This window comes from Salvelinus sp. IW2-2015, linkage group LG36, assembly GCF_002910315.2.
Source record: "Salvelinus sp. IW2-2015 linkage group LG36, ASM291031v2, whole genome shotgun sequence".
Classification (NCBI taxonomy): domain Eukaryota; kingdom Metazoa; phylum Chordata; class Actinopteri; order Salmoniformes; family Salmonidae; genus Salvelinus; species Salvelinus sp. IW2-2015.
The window spans coordinates 15,605,416-15,622,545 of record NC_036875.1 but is presented as its reverse complement, the minus strand read 5'-3'; the positions used below and the strand labels follow the sequence as shown (position 1 = coordinate 15,622,545).

Genomic DNA, 17,130 nt, shown 5'->3' with positions numbered 1-17,130 from the left:
ATACACTCCGCTGCGAGTCCGCACAGAGCCATCTTTGTGCTTCCTCATCTCGTTCTTGTAAAACTTAAACATTAACCCAAATGCAATTTTTCGGTTGGGTCGATTCCTTAACCTTAAAAAATAAATATCAAACTGTCCTCTCCATCAATCACAGATGAAGGACGGTGTATTGGAAAAACTGGACATTAGAGGACATTGTTTGTTCTATGACATAGCGAGAGAGACAGCCAGAGGGAGTGAGTGAGAAAAAGAGAGCAAGAGAGACAGAAAAAAATAGATAGATAATGAGAAAGAAAGAGAGTAAGATAGAAATGGAAAGAAAGGGAATAAACAGGAAGCAACAAATGCAAACAGCAAACTCAAACTGGCAGGCAGCGCCATGGATAGATACTCAGAAAGGTTCGTTTTGAAGAGGAGTCAGTGACAGGGGAAACAGGGAAGGAGAGAAGGAGGGGAACGAACCAGAGAGGGAGAGGGAGCGACGGTGCTCAGACTGGCCTCGCATTCTGGCTGAGTACTCTGGGTAGGTAGAGTAGGGGCATGATTGGAGTCGGCAGGAGAAAGAGGAGGAGGAGGATGAAGATGGAGAGAATGATGGAGAGGGAGAGAGATAATGAGATCGTCCACAGAAAGGGAAAAATAAATGAAGAAAATACGTTATTTGCTAGTTTATGAAAACAAAAAATGTAAATCATAATCGCTTACAGAACAATGGAAATGTCAAACATCTATGATAAAAATGACTAAGAAATTCAGAAATAAGAACCAAGTGGACATGTCACATATGTTTCCGTGGACAGCTGCCTGTACATGTGGACAAAGTGGGTTTGTATCTCCTGACAACCACAAGATGTGATAAGGAAAGTCTACTATCAGTTGCCTTGAGCTGTCCAGAGAAGCAAAGTGGTTGTGTGACAAGTAACTAACAAGGACAGAAGGATCTCCCTACTCGCTTATATTATTCCTGCTTATTATTCTTCCTGCTTGTTTTTCTTTTATTTCCTTTATGTTGTTGTTTGACTGTAAAGTGCTTTGCATTTTTAAATGCACTTTATTTAAAGTTATATTTTAATTTATTTGTCTATAAAATCACAATAACAGCACTTTCGCTGTCTGGCCATAATGGTGTTTCACTGAAAGTCATTTCAGAACCAAGAAGATGCATTTAACCATTACTGTGAGAGTATCTTTCTTGGACTTGTTTTCAGAGATGTCCCTTCACAGCTTGGCAATGTGATTCTGTACCACTACTCTTTGATTTATGACAGGTGTCCACACTGCGGACCTGTGTGCAGGATGGAGTGTGTGTTTGGTTAAGCCAGCGAACTTCCTCCATTGGAGACAGCTCATAGCTGATGAGCAGACTGTCACGAGATAAGATTCACTGAAATTGTGCAGTTTGGAAAGCTTGTCATATGGCATAACTGCTGCTCAGTATATATGGTACTGCAGGTTGACGCAGGCTTGATTTGAAAGGTAAATGGGTTGTTCTCCAGGAAAAGGGTTGGCCACCAATACACATGCCGAAGAAGTGCATTAAAATGGTTTCATGATCTCACTGACAGTATAACCTTGTCAATGTGTGCTTGTTGGCATACTTTTGCATCACTAGTCATACATTTTTTTTGTGTGACCTTATTAAGAGCCATTTGCCCTGTAAAGTCCTTCTAGCTTCACATAACAAGCTATCCTCCTATTGGACAAAGGCTTAGTTCTCTATTAGTAGCACTATTTACATGAAAAACAACATTATTTTACCAGGGTGCTAGATGCTTTAAGCAATGAGCCATATGTACTAGTAGGTGTGTCCTCCATCTTGGGAGCAGTCAGTTCTGGGAAGCCTCAGTGCTTAATGCAGTGCAGTGCAGGTTCTTACGGGGGATCCTCGAGCTGAGGCACTGTGTGTATAATGGCTTCATTGTGACCTCACAGGGCTCATATCAACGCCAACGCAGCCCAACAAAAGGGCAGAGCTTTGAGCCAGGAAAAGTCAAGCTAGGCTCACAATGGATTTTTTGAGGATTACATTTGTTACTCCGGGGGTTTTACAGTTCCATGTTGTACTGAGAGATGGTGTCTGTGTGGGCTGTTCATCTGTTTGTGCAGTAAACAAACTGTTAAAAAACTACGTTTAGGAAAGAAAATGTAATAAATTCTCTGTTTTAGGAGAAAACTATCAAGATGTTCTCTGTTTGAACTTCATACATATTCATTACAGTTTTTTGTTTCTTTTTTAACATCCTAATGTATCCTCGACTTGAGTATAACCTTCCTGTTTCCTTTGTATATTAAATCACACCTATATGCCAATGACAACACATGAGATCTGCAGTCTTACCTGCCACGCGCTGGGCTACTAAGCCCTCCACGTTGAATACTTCATCAGGCTCGGCATCTCTCAGCTGGGGCGATGAGGAGATGGCACTGAGACTCTGCTGGAGCTCTGGGGACAGGGACGAGGACATTGTGCTGGGGGGGTACGTGTTAATGGGCTTCAGCTGCAGCTGGCCAATGGCAGTGGGGACCTGGGTGGGAGAGCTGGTCCAGGCTTCCCCTTGGCTGGAAGGTTCCGTGAGGAAGCCAGGGACGGAGACTATAGTGGGACCGGGCTGGTAGATGGCTGTGGGTCTCTGGACGGCAGAGGGCTCTGGTGACGTGGACGGCTGGATGGGGGAGGAACTCAGCGGGACCTTGGCAAGGCGGGGAGCATGGCTTCCCGAGATAGCTGAGTCGGCCTGGTAGGAGGGTCTGGCCTGGGTCTGGGAGAAGGACGGTTGCATGGTCACCACCACCACATTATCCCCCGGCGGAGCGCTCTGGGACTTGGGCACCTGCCCCAAAGGACAGCCTGGGTCCAGGTCTAGCATCAGCAGGTTGAGGGCCTCAATGGACTGCTCAATCTCCTGCTGCGAGGCAGTCTGGTGGTGGGGGAACTGTGGCAAGCTGTGGTGGCTCTGTAGGGGCATGGAGGATGGAAAAGGGCCAAAATGGACGCCGTCCATCACCGGCTCCTCTGGGACGCCATATTGCTGCCACACGTTGAGCCCCCGTTGGACGGCATCACGACTACTGGTGGTACGTGCTGGTGCTCTGGGGAGGGGTTTCTGCTCTGCACCGAACGACTGCGAGCGATACAGGTTCCCGTTTTGGCTGAAAATGTAATCGCTCGCCGGGGGGATGGACTCGCCTGTCCCGTCCTGAGCTGAGGAGAGGCTTCGCACCAATGTGACGGGAACCTGAGCGGCCACATCCTGTGAGCGTATGGCAACATTGATGACAGCATTTTCCGGGGGGATGCTCCTCTCCAGATAGGTGACCTCGTCCTGCCCATTGATGACCGTCTCAGCCTGATAGTAGAGGTCTGCCGGTGTAGCTCTCCCTTCCAGGGACGACAGGGTGCCCAGGCTATCCATGCTGTTGCCCTCCTGGCTGGTAGGCAGTGCCACCTCGTCATCCAGAATATCCGTTTCCCTGTCCATTCTGCTGTTGTGGCCGTTCACGTGAACTTGGGCCGGCACCAGGTGAAGTATTCCTCCTCCAACTCCTCCTCCTCCTCCTCCTAGTCCTATACTTGTCCCTCCACCTGATGGGGAGGACAGGTAGCCCTGGCGGTGCATGGGGCCCTCCAGGCCGCTGAGCAGCTGCTCCAGCTCCTGCTTCTCCTGGGGACTGATGGGCTGGACGGCCGGGACCGTGCCCGAGTCTGAGACCTTTTCCTGGGTCGCTGGTGGCTGGCTCACTGGGAGGGCTGCTTGGGGGACTTGCGCTGCTGCTGCCGGGGCTGGCTCATCGGTGCGGTCAGTCTTGATAGAGGCGGTGGAGTTGCCAGAGTCGCTGCTCACCGACAGGGCTTGGTCAACCGCGGGAAGGACCTGGTCGACGGCAGGTAGGACGTGTTCGGTGGCGGCAGGCGAGAGGCCGTTGGCAGTGACCGAGCCCTCAATGGACTCCTTCTTGCGAACTTTAGCGTAGAGGCTGCCGTCGAGAGGGCCCTGTGTGTGTATGACGTCTGGAGAGAGAAAGAGACGGAAAGAGGTTGTTTACAAAGAGGGAAATAACACTGTACAGTATATTATATTATACAATGGTCATCATTCAATTAATGTGAATCAAGATGAAGAGCCAGTACACACAAAAATGGCATCATTCAATGTATATCATTCAAAGGATTGTGGACATTTTGTATAGCGAATATCATTACTTTTCAGCAACACAGACCTGTAATACCGATAACGCAACTAAATCCAGTATAATTGAGAAAGAGAGAAAGGGAAAGAGCAGGGAAGGGACAAAAGAGAAGTAGGTGGGGAAAGTGTAATTTGTCAGTGTGCAGGCGATGCCAAAACAGCCACAGTTAAACTGAATACTGGCACACTTCTGCCTATTTTACCAGCCTCTCTCTGACAGGAAATGAGAATGGGGCTGTGGCATGCGCTGTGGAAAATAGGATGAAATCACAGAAGCCTGGCTTGCACTTTCTCAAGCCAATCACCGCCACCTGAAACGCATTGGAAATGAGTTTGTGTTTGTATACAGAGTATGTTATGTATTATCTATGTTAATGCATATCACCCGGTTCTGATGGAAAAAACTGGCCTGACTGTATGCTGACGATTGAGGTATTTTACAGAATGAGCTCAGAGAAAAGCAATGGATCATTGGTACATCATCCTGGAACACACAACTACACTTAACTACACTTAAACATTCACGTACGCACACATGCACACACACACACACACACACAGGGCAGCCCCACCCCCTGTCCAGGGGACCTCCCAAGAGGTAGAGGGAGCCCCATCCAGAAGCACTGAGTCATCGTGGAAAAACTGCCTCACTGAGTAAGTAAGCCCTGAAGGCCTTTCCTGCCCCCTAGGAATAGAAGCAAAACATTTCCTACCACAGACAAAAAACACAGAGAAAGACACACAACTCCAAATCACACGTACGCCATTCACTATTGTGCAAATGTGGACAAACACATACTGTACGTGCACAAATGCACGCAATGCACACACACACATACACACACACAGACACACACTCACGCCCTACACTATTCCCATTGATTCCTTATGGTCAGGTCCTGTCACAATACATCAGTGAAGGGGATGACCACCTAAAACTACCAGTGGCAAACTGCTCTTCACAATGCCCACAGCAGCTGGCTCTATGCAGCATGACATTTAAACTGCCCTGCCATGCAAGCTCACATTGGGAACCACAACGCCAACAGTGCTATACAAAGATTCATATTTAGTCTCTCTTGGAGGAAGACAATGGAAGTTCAATGAATAATGCTTCTTATTACAACATATCATTAAAAAGCAGCACATTTCAGCATTCCAGCCTCCATCAGAGGGCATGAAGTGAGCATTGACAAAAAGTTATATCTGATTAAGCTTCTAGCTCCTCACCCCACACAGTTCCCATGAAGCTTTACAGGCTGGCGAGACAGCAAAGCCTGTATGGGTGAAACAGCAGTGTGTGTGTAGGTGTGTGTGTGTTGTGTGAGACAGTGTGTGTACGTTTTCTGAGATATCTCCTGATATACAAATCAGATTGTACATCTGGGAACAGCAGTGCACAAACAGAGCATGCCATTCTAAAAAACCCAATGCGAACATCACAAGCCTTCAGAAAACCTTCTGTGAATGGTCTCTCTGTGAATTCTAAAAGTCCATAGACCGGCTCGGTTGTTGTTGTTCAGCTGATCTATGAGGTTCTGTAACGTTTCCTTTAACAGATCTAGGGTAAGATTATCATATTCCCAAATGTAACCTTAAACATGAGGAAACATCTGACCCTGTATCAGTGGTTAAGTGCAACTTCTACCTACTCTAGTGATGTGACCTTTGACCTTGTGTCCCCTGAAGCCACTTCCTGCCAGATGCTACAGGTCACCTGGTGAGGACCATAATGCCCTGGTTTGACCTTTGAACCTGTCTCTGTGGGTTGACCCACCCTTCTCTGCAGGGTTGCCCATAAATCACTGCAAGGTCATACTTTTTCCCTCTATTATACCAGACTAAGTGCTCTAGTTTAACAAACCTAACGTAATGGTCAATCTAAGCGCAGTCGGTAATGCTATAGGTTCAGGGGTGAGTCAGACATCTTTGATATTTTCACTATCACAGTTATCGGCACACTTGCTGGCGTTGGAGTGAAAGGGCTGGGTTTTGATGAAATAACAAGTTATGAGTGTGTGCAGGCTTGGCCACTCGCTTGCCAATCAGAATGTGCTCCATGGCAAAATATGCGGTTGCTTCAGGTTGTGTGTATTTACAGACTTTTATAAATGGCCTTTGAATCAACTTAAATTCCAATGTTATAGTTTGTTAAATGGCTTACAGAAATGAACAGAAATAACAAAATAGACCTATCCCATCTTAGACCTATCCCATCTTTGCTAAATAGGTTAACGTAAAACCATTTAGTTCTAAGTAATTGCATGTCTTCAATAGCATTCACACTGATATAGTGGCTAGGCCTATTGTACATTACATAATGGCTGAGCATGGACATGCCAAATGTTGTCAATAAGCAAGATTCAATTCATTACTGATAAGGCCTAAAAAGAGAACTAATCATTCTAATCAAATTATAAACAAAACAACAACTTGTTTTAAATACTTACAGGCACCATCATTTCTCCCTGTTGTCATATAATATTCAAACAAATATTCAAACAATGCAGACTATGGAGGGTTTTACACACATCCAAAATGGCACCATTGGGTAGATTTAAAAAAGCCTTCGTTGAGAGGAGGGGCTATGCTTGGTTTTAATCAAATAAATATTAAGTATACAGACACCAAAGCACATTGGGCTACTCTTGTTCCATGCGCACATGGCCAGTATGCGTCACGGCTGGATAGTCTGCGTTTCTGCTGTCACAATTCATGCCATAATCAACTGCGTTACTGCTAAAACCAGCTTTTGGTTGGTCTTAAATATCCCTATCAGCACTGCCTGAAATTAGCACTTCAGATCATGTTTTTAAGGACACACCTCAAATATTTTCACCCCGTCATCTGAGCGCAAGCAAGCTGATATAAGACTGGTAAATTACTGAAACTGGTGATAGGGCTTGAAAATGCCAGTGAGACAGTTTTTACATGACAAAATTGCAAACGAACATGCATTTGACACTAGCACCGCCTTAACGCCAACCGAAAATAGAGCCCAGAGTCCTATGTTAATCATTCTCCTGTATTTAAAGGGCAATTCCACCACTTTCAACCTCCTTTTCATTATCTCCAGCACAATACCAGTGCTTACATATGTGAAAACAGTGCATTTCTACATTTTACAAACAGCGATTTTCAAACACTATGAGATTCGTGGTGTCATGGGGGGCAAGAAAATACCCTCCCTATGGCTATAAATGTGTTGCAGGTTTTGAAAACAACCGTGTGATGTCACAGAGAATTTTTTTGGGGGACTATCTTTTTAACCACAGATCATAGAAAGGCGCCATTTTCACATGTAGACACTGGTATGGTGCTGGAGATAATGAATATGATGTTGAAAAGTGGCGGAATTGCCCTTTAATGTACAATCTGAATCTGGGATCTGAGAATCTCTTCAATGATAATTTCAGTTCGTAAAAATGGGGTTGGCGTTTTGCTGAACAACTTCAAACTTTTAAGCTTTAAACACAAGGACCCTGTGAAACTGCACTAAATAAGCTTTATGTCTCCTTTCAAGACTCAGGCTGATGTCTCGACAGCCTGTTTGTTTCCTTTCACCGGCCTAGGCCAGAGTCCAGGACTTCCTTTAAGAGCAGCATTGCTTGGAAAAAGGGATTATTTTCCGCATCGTCTACTCTGTTGCCGTGAACAACATCTTCCTTTACTGAGAGTCTGGAAGGTTCTAGAGAAATAACTTAAGAACAAAATAGACATAACATCTTCTACCACACAAAGAAAGTCACAGATATTGCACTCTGAATGGCCAAACTGACACAGTTGGCCGCATAAATACCTTTGTTCTCCCTCCGGCAGATGCAAACAGAAGAGTAGCACACACCAATGTCACAGTGAAGTCTCCCAAAACTTGAGCTACAACTTCAACCCAGACGTCTGACCCTGACTGAAGAGTTCAACCCATAGACTGTGGTGCAAAACCGAAGAAAGGCGTCATCATCATGTCTTTATTTACCTCTTAGTGTCCCTTCTAATGGTCAAGTGACCACATTAAATGGGATACGCACACATACGTATATATCCTACAGACATAGATGTCCTGAAAGATGAGTAGCTCTTTGAGTAGATCTGTTTTAGCACCTTTTTTAATCACCTGCTTACGGCCAAATGTGACACAACTGGCAACAGATCCAAATGTGATACATAACCGCCAACCGAGAGTAAATCAACCGGTGCAGCTCAACACATCATCCCTGAACAACCAGTATTAATAGTGGATACAGACACACATGGMAAAGCACTTGGGAAGGAAGTTACTTGTAGGTTCCGGATCTTTCTTTCAGTGAGTTTCCGATGTTACAAAATAGAAGGAATTCCAAAAGCACAACAGAGAAAGTGTGAAAGGAGCTCCCCTACCTTTGTGAATGCGGCCGTTGGTACAGTCCAGAGGAATATGGGAAAAGCCCTAGTGCTACCCTAAATCGGAGCCCCCGGAGCAGAACATTGCGGAGCTGAATAGGGGGGGGGGGGTTCTCTTGGCTCAGGAGGCTAATCGTGTTGTGAGAGGCGCTGTAGTTGTGGACTAGTGGTGACTGGCTGCCTGTCTAAGCTACTCTAAGTGAGCTTCTGCTGTGAAGTCCCATGAACCTTTACAACAGTCTCTGTGTGTCTGTGTGGGGAGAGGGGCAGCCACACACACCATAGTATGTGTTTGGCTGAGTGACATCACTTCTCATCACTTCTCTCTCTCCCTCTGTTTCCCTCTCTCACACACACACACACGCACATGCACACGCACACACACACACACACACACACGGAAGAACCGAACCACAGTCAACACACACAGAACCCCCCCCCCACACACACACACAGACACTACTGTACACCTCCCACATCCCACCCACCCACACATAGAAATGAGCCACTCCTTATGTTGGCTCCTGTCACAAACGTTCATGCAATGGAAAAGAGACACTAAGTCCAATGACTGACATTTTACTAGCTATCTGAGCCAGCACTAGGGAATAGAAACAAGCTGTTCCTGTGAAAGAAAGAACCACACCCTGCATTGGGCTGGGAGGAAAGAATGAGAAGGAAAAGAAAGCGCAAGGAAAAGGTGATGAGCGGGGGCGATGAGAAAGAACCAGAAAAGAGAGACGAAGGTAAAAGTAAGAGGTGCTCAATAGTATCTGATCTGAAGCAGGGTACCAATGAGATGACATACACGCACACACATGCACACATGCACACACATGCACACACACTGCCTTTGCTTCTGCACATTCTAGTCTTGTTATGTACACACAAAGTGCACTGATATTTCCTTACTAAGCTCAAACTCTTCTGTTTGAGCTTCCATCTTACTTAGCCATCTCTTAGGCATATCACAGTGGATTTATTGTGGAACAGAGAACAAACATACTGCTTCTCTCTTCCAATCTGATAGCATACATGAAACTAAGACTAGACTAGGCAGTAAGCATAACTAGCCAACACACTAGTTCATGTGCTGATAAACCTTGATACGCTAACAAAGCAAATTCAGCAGCAACAAAACACGAGGTACGCAACATAATGTCAAATCAGAATCAAGACAGTCCCCCTCTCTTGGTCTCCCTCCTCTGTGTCCAATGTTCTCTCTCTTCCTCTCTCTCATCATCAGCAGCATTATTATCATCATCATCATTATCATTCATCATCCTTGTACAGCTCTGTGCTGCTCAGTCCACTCAGAGTTAATAATGACGATGGCAGACTATTCTAAGCTATAAAGTAAGTGCTGAAGATTATTCTAGGATGAGATCCTCACAGGTCAGATTTAGCCATGCTTTAGTTCTCCCTCCTCAAGTTGTATATTAAGGGTCTTACATTTAGGATAGCCACAGTAGCAGGGGGGGGGGTCAAATTCCATACAGAGATAGAGCATCTACAGCCACCCTATTTCTGTTTCTGTGTTTTCTTGACTCCCTCACTCCAGAAGGCAAATGCCTTTCTGTGTGATCATACCCATATTTGCAGGGGACCTGTCATCATTCCTGACACCTTGCTCTGCCTAATTTCCCAGCAGGGAGATCGTGCCATGGCATATGACCTGTCTGTCTCAAAGTATTTGTCACCACATGATGTGTGTGTGTGTGTSTTTGATATCATGCTSCCTCTGAGATCACATCTCAAACTACTGGAAGTTAACTATTATCTTCCTAACCTCTTCACTCCGGGAGACCTTTACACAGATCTCCCATCGCTGAAGGTGACATCCCATATAACGAAAACATATTTACCAGCCCTCTAGTTAATCTATTTGTGAGAAAGTTTTCCAATCCCCGAAGGCAAATCTATAATCTGAACGTGATGAGAACGTGTAGCCCGAAACGACTGGTAAGGCATTCTGGAATATAAATTTGCCTTTGGTGACAGGAGAACAATGTGTCAAATTACACATCTCCCGGAGCGAAGAAGCTATGACATAATTAGCTAATACTTCTAATGTCCTGTTTTGACTTGGATGTGAATTAAAACCAACCAAAACTCCACATTTTTGTCAGATGTTTAGAGGTTATGTCTTCCAGATGCTCCACCAGTGTTACCTTTGACCCCGGTGTGTAATTGTGTGTGTGTTTAAAAAAAGATATATATATATTTATCCATATTTTACCAGGTAGGTTGACTGAGAACACATTCTCATTTACAGCAACAACCTGGGGAATAGTTACAGGGGAGAGGAGGGGGATGAAAGAGACAATTGTAAACTGGGGATTATTAGGTGACCGTGATGGTTTGAGGGCCAGATTGGGAATTTAGCCAGGACACCGGGGTTGACACCCCTACTCTTACGATAAGTGCCATGGGATCTTTTTTAACATCCCATCAGAAAGACGGCACCCTACACAGGGCAGTGTCCCCAATCACTGCCCTGGGGCATTTTTTAGACCAGAGGAAAGAGTGCCTCTTACTGGCCCTCCAACACCACTTCCAGCAGCATCTGGTCTCCCAACCAGGGACTGACCAGGACCAACCCTGCTTAGCTTCAGAAGCAAGCCAGCAGTGGTATGTAGGGTGGTATGCTGCATACCGGGGTGGTATGCTGTGTAAGTACATTCCAACTTCCAAACAAACCAGAACTATTGTGGAGGGTTCACGGTCCACTGGCCACAAGTGCTACATTGAAAATAACGTTGTGATGATGACTGCGTTCAGTGAGAACATAACCTTGGGCACTAATGGAATCAATCAAGGGAGTTTAGAGTTTGGCATTGAGCCAATCCATTCCAAGCCCCCCTAGAGAGCAGGCTACTTAGATCCCTACCTGTACATGGAGATGTTTTTGGCACAGGCTATATTTGGACAGAGTTAATGGCTGAACTATTGACTGGGCCTTCAGTGGCCATCGGCAGGTTTTTGTGAAACGTCGCTGTAACTGAAAAGCACAAGGGCAGATCAGAAGGGAGGACAGTACGGTTACAGAGTGAGGAACAGATTTGGCTTTGAACTTACAGTAGATTAAATCCAGTCCACTTAAGTTAGGACAGAAGCCTGTGTGAATCAGATGCCTTTGCAAAACTGGAGCTGACTTCTGCTGAGTAAGTCCCTAGAGCATCATGCCTTTGCCTCTGTCKAAAGCCTTGCTGTATCTCCCCGAAACACTTACTGTACTGTCAGCAAAGAAGCTCACTCGCTGCTAATGGAGGCTTTATTTCAAAGTGGAGGACATTGAAAATACATCAATGATGGCTCACCTTCTAGATCTATGAGACAGCACTTGGAAAACGTGTTTGGGGTTTGGAAAGACAAGGTCTTTACAAAGGGGTTTCTTATAGAATGGTCAGATACCTTCAGTCAGTATTCATCTGCTGTATTCATCTGCCCACACGCACATGCACACACACATGTGTACACAATCATGCGTCACAGCCACAGTCTATCCCTATGTAGAGCTACGGTTTCACTCTGGATTAAGTTTTTTGTCTAAGGAAAAGCAATCAAGCTCCGTTCAACTCAAAGCGCTGCATGGGAAAAGCCCGAGGCCCATATGAGGCGATGCTTTGATCGGCTCACCGTGGCTGGGGCTGTGGTCTGGAGAGGACCCAAGGAGGACGAGCAGCCACTCATTCCACATCTCCTGCCTAGAAGCCGACTGAGGTTAATCCCTACTCAAAGCCATCAGACCCATTAAGTGCTGTTCAAATCAACTTCATTCTCTAACAAAGAGCGTACACTTGGTCAACATGTCCTCTTTTGAAAGGCATCATTTCCATGCACATAGCTTATACCCTTATAGTTACCCTTGAAATAGGCCTGTGTAATAGTGATAGGGCCCAATAGAGTACTTTGAACTTTGCAGTAATTGAGTCCATTCACACACACAGTCTAGAGAACCCAGTTACAGACAATCTAGCCCGGCATTCCACTAAAAAGGACGATTTCCTCATGAAAAGAACCAAACAAAGTCCCATTTCCTCCATGGCTCCAGCCTGTTCAACTGTGGTCCCTCATTACTTCAGGCACATCATTGGACAGCAATTAAGCCATTCAAAGGACCCTATGCGGTGAAGCTGACAGAGGGAGACACGGCCATGACAGACTATTGGCTGTGTGCGGTGTACGTACGGTGTGTGTGTGCAGTGTGTGTCGTATGGTGTGTGTGTTGTGCGGTGTGTGTATGTGTTGCCAGACTGTTGGCTGGGTGCAGCATGAGCGGTGAATCAGCACTTTCTATTGTCCTAATATAGAACTAATTCCTCGGCTCAGACTAGCTGGCCTTGTTCAGTTAGGGGGGCAAGAAGCAGATTCCACATCTTCATATTTACACTGTATGTTGTGTTGAAGTGATGAAAAAGTTATGTTTCATGTTGGTCATTGTCTGTAACTGTGTGTAACCTGGTAAAATAAAACAGTGATGTTTTTGTCATGCGGGTGAAGTGTATCTGTGTTAGATAATGTCCAGTGACAGAAAACAGGAAAGAGCAGGACGAGATAACCAAAGGCTCTATTAAGATAGTATGATGGCAGTGTCAGGTTGCAATCCCCCAAGGAGCCCAAAGGATGTGTGTATGTGTGCGTGTGTGGAAAAAATTACAAAATTGTCATACTTGAGTAAAAGTAATGATACCTTAATAGAAAATGAAAGTCACCCAGTAAAACACAACTTGAGTAAAAGTCTAAAAGTATTGGGTTTTAAATGTACAGTACTTAAGTACTGTGGTGGAAAAAGTACTGAATTGTCATACTTGGGTAAAATAATAAAGTAAAAGTAAACACTAAACATCAAATTCATTATATTAAGCAGACTAGATGGTACGATGTTCTTGACTTGAACATTTACAGACAGACAAGCGCACACTCCGACATCATTTACAGTAGTATTACAGCACTATTTGTGTTTTGTGAGTCTGCCAGACCAGAGGCAGTAGGGATGACTACGCATTATATTAATAGGTGCGTGAATTGGACCATATTGCTGTCCTCCTGCCTGAGCATTCTAAATGTAATGAATACCTTTGCGGATCAGGGTAAATTTATGGGAGTAAAAAGTACATATTTTCTTTAGGAATGTAGTGGAGCAAAAGATGTAAACAATATAAATAGTAAAGTAAATTACAGATACCCCAAAAAACTACTTAAGTAGTACTTTAAAGTATTTTTACTTAATACGTTACACAACTGTGTGTGTGTGTGTGTGTGTGTGCATATGGCTATATGTTAAAACAGGGCTAAAGTGTAACATTGATGAAACATACAGTACATGCATACTACTATGATTGTGTGTGTGTGCACATGTGTGTGGGTGTATGTTTGTGTATGTGTTGTGTATGTGTAGCTAAACCTCTTATCTGTAACCAAACCTCCCCAGTAAACCTTAGCCCTGTGTTTACCCATACCCAGCTCAGAGGGTTGCCTATTCAACAGGCTAAGTGACCCGTGCAGTATGAAGGGAGAGGAGGCCTGGGGAGCGTCAAAATGAAACAAGACAGTGGTGGCCAATAAAGACAGGGTGAGTTGCTGGTCCTATCCTCCTCTTTTCCTCCTCCTCCTGTCCTCCTTTCCGCTCCTCCACCCACGCCCATTTCCCAGAGATAGTTAAGCCCAAAGGCAAGMAGTGTTATACCGTGAGCTGAGAGAGAGATAGAGAAAGAGAGAGAGACTGTCTGGACACCAGCTGGAGTCAAGCTGTGAGCATGAGCGACCAGTCAATCATGCACATTAGCACCTGCTAATAAAACATTAGCATCTGTGGCTAACGGCTAATAGCTATTGGCTAACAGTAGCATTGTTTCTTTAAGACCGGTCTGGGTCTCCAGTTAGCCACTCCAGTGCCAGACATGCATGTCCCCCAACACTGCTCACTCACTAAAACACCAAACCATATCAAAGATGAAAAAATAACTGTCCTAGAATAGGAGACCTAGCTTCAACCCAGCAGTTGACCCGACCCTCCAAAACACTATTCCAATCAGGCTCCATGTGCCTCAATGTAGAAAGGCTCCATTGCTCTGCCCTAAACCAGAGACAAATGCGAACAATGGACTCCACATAAGACACTTTGTTATGCTATTGTGTCTGTCGTCTTCTCCTAGAGGGCATTATTATGTCCTGGTCGGTTACGCAAGGGCCAATCCACAGGTGTGCAAGGAGTGGGGGTGCACAAACTTGGGGGGCCCATGCACCTGTCATTGATGTCCATTTTTTATTTATGTAATAAATAATTTTGACAGTAACCCTCCAAAAATTCATTCATAAACCTTTTTCATTTCCATATGTACTAGGAAGCTAAGTATTTGTTTCTTGGGCAAGAATGTGACAGATCAAAGTGCCTCAGGCCTTGAAAAATCAATAATTTAACTGATTGAAGGTAAGGGGATATTGGTGAACAAATGCCATGGTCAAGGCGATGACGGCACCAGTGCAATGAGTGGAGCTTACTCAGGTGTTCAAAAGCTCATATCAGATCGAGAGTCTAATGCTTCATAGGTAGTTCTTTATGAGTTTGAGTTTAGAAAACGATCTCTCCACAGAAGTAGCAGTTAAAGGGATGGTTAAAAACAGCTTGATTACCATAGCAACATCAGGGAAACTGGGCAGAATGGAGTGGTGCTTCAAATACAGCAGTTATGCATCTTTAATTGAGCCTCTCGCATTTTCCTTAATCACTGGCCTCAATACGGAAAGAGATGAATTGTATAGGAAGCTATGGGACAGGTTGTCTGGACACTGGACAGGCAATAAATTGGCAGATGAAAACAGATGATCATCTTTAGCGGACAACAGTTGTTGAGGGCTCAAACAAAAAAAGCGGTTTGCGATTTTGTTCATACTGGTGAACCACCGTTTCAGTTGTCATTGCAATATAAACAGTCCCTTATCTTTTTAGGAAAGGTATAGCAGCTAAATAACACCTAAATACTGTATATAGCTATATATAGTAGGCTACACAACATAATGAAGCAATCCCTAGTAAGATAGTGTTTTGAGGGGACTGACTGTATTACTTGGCATTAATAGACTGGTTTTACGCACAAAATCTTTCTATCAAAGCTGGGAGAGAGGACAAGAACATGCAGGCTCATGTCATGCAGGTTCAGGTAGGCTATACAGGACAGCTACACAGGACAGCTATACAGGACAGCTATACAGGACAGCTATTGGTTGCTGATTAGTATGCTGTTGTACCGAAAATGTTTTATACAATCTGCAATGTTTGAATTTCCAACTTGAATTACTGAACAAGTAATTACATTATTGCCACCAGCCAGCAGTCTAAATGGCAACCTTGCGGCATCATGTATAGCTTCTTGAAATGTTCGGCTTAACATGAGAAAATGACAACAAAATAGGCCTCCCAATAAACATTTATCCATCAGCTAAAGTAAAGCCATAGGCTACCTGGCACCACAGAAAGCCCATCATTGATTCGATGGGCAGCCGCATAGACATGTCGCAATTTCAGCACCATGGACAGCGATTGGTAGTCTATACTTTGTGAGTGACTGTCTGGCTGACGCATAACATTTATTTTAGATAGGGGGGGGACAATGACCTTGCGGGGGGAAACAGTGTTACGGCAGGGGCCCAAACGTCTGAGTTTGGAGTCAAAGCAATAGAATCCCCAAAGCCCCAAACAGACTGACTGAGACGGGGTAGTTTTGGTCTGTTTCCAACACAAAGGCAAGAAAAGGCTAGGTGGTTCACCTCTCTGTGTCCTGTGAGATTGAGAAACACTGCGTCTCCACAACACACATATTAATGAGACTTAATGAGAAACATTTAGATGAAGGATACAATGCTCTGCATAGTGAGATGCTGGTCAGATGCTGCTGTTTAAAGGAGAAGTCTGGGTTGAAACAAGCTATCATATATTGTACATTATAAACTGGATGGTTCGAGCCCTGAATGCTGATTGGCTGACAGCCGTATGACAAAACAGTTATTTTTACTGCTCTACGTTGGTAAACAGTTTATAATAGCAATAATGTTAAAGTGTGTAATGAGTCATCTGGAGCAGTGTTCCATCATAGACACGGCATACTGTACATCCTGCGTGTCTACAGCCTACATAAACCTCCAGGCTCTACAGCCTACATCAACCTCCAGTCTCTACAGCCTACATCAACCTCCAGTCTCTACAGCCTACATCAACCTCCAGTCTCTACAGCCTACATCAACCTCATCCTCTACCAAGCCTTACAATCAACCTCTCAGTCTCTTACATGCCTACATCAACCTCCAGTCTCAACACCTAACATCCTCCAGTCTCTACAGCCTACATCAAACTCCAGTCTCTACAGCCTACATAACCTCAGTCTCTACAGCCTACATCAATCCTCCAGTCTCTACAGCCTCTACATCAACCTCCAGTCTCTACAGCCTACATCAACCTCCAGTCTCTACAGCCTACATCAACCTCCAGTCTCTACAGGCCTACATCAACCTCCAGTCTCTACAGCCTACCATCAACCTCCAGTCTCTACAGCCTACATCAACC

General features: G+C 44.7%; 1 protein-coding gene across 1 annotated transcript in view; it reads right to left on the bottom strand.

Annotated features, from left to right (window-relative positions):
* tns1b (tensin 1b) overlaps positions 1-17,130 on the bottom strand; it is a 215,572-nt gene that overhangs the window by 29,225 nt on the left and 169,217 nt on the right. Inside the window, exons 17-18 of the mRNA XM_070437656.1 lie at positions 2,339-4,009; positions 463-519 (exon numbers count right to left, since the gene is read on the bottom strand). Of these exons, the coding sequence (XP_070293757.1) occupies positions 463-519; positions 2,339-4,009 (1,728 nt within the window). The remainder of the gene's footprint in view (positions 1-462; positions 520-2,338; positions 4,010-17,130) is intronic.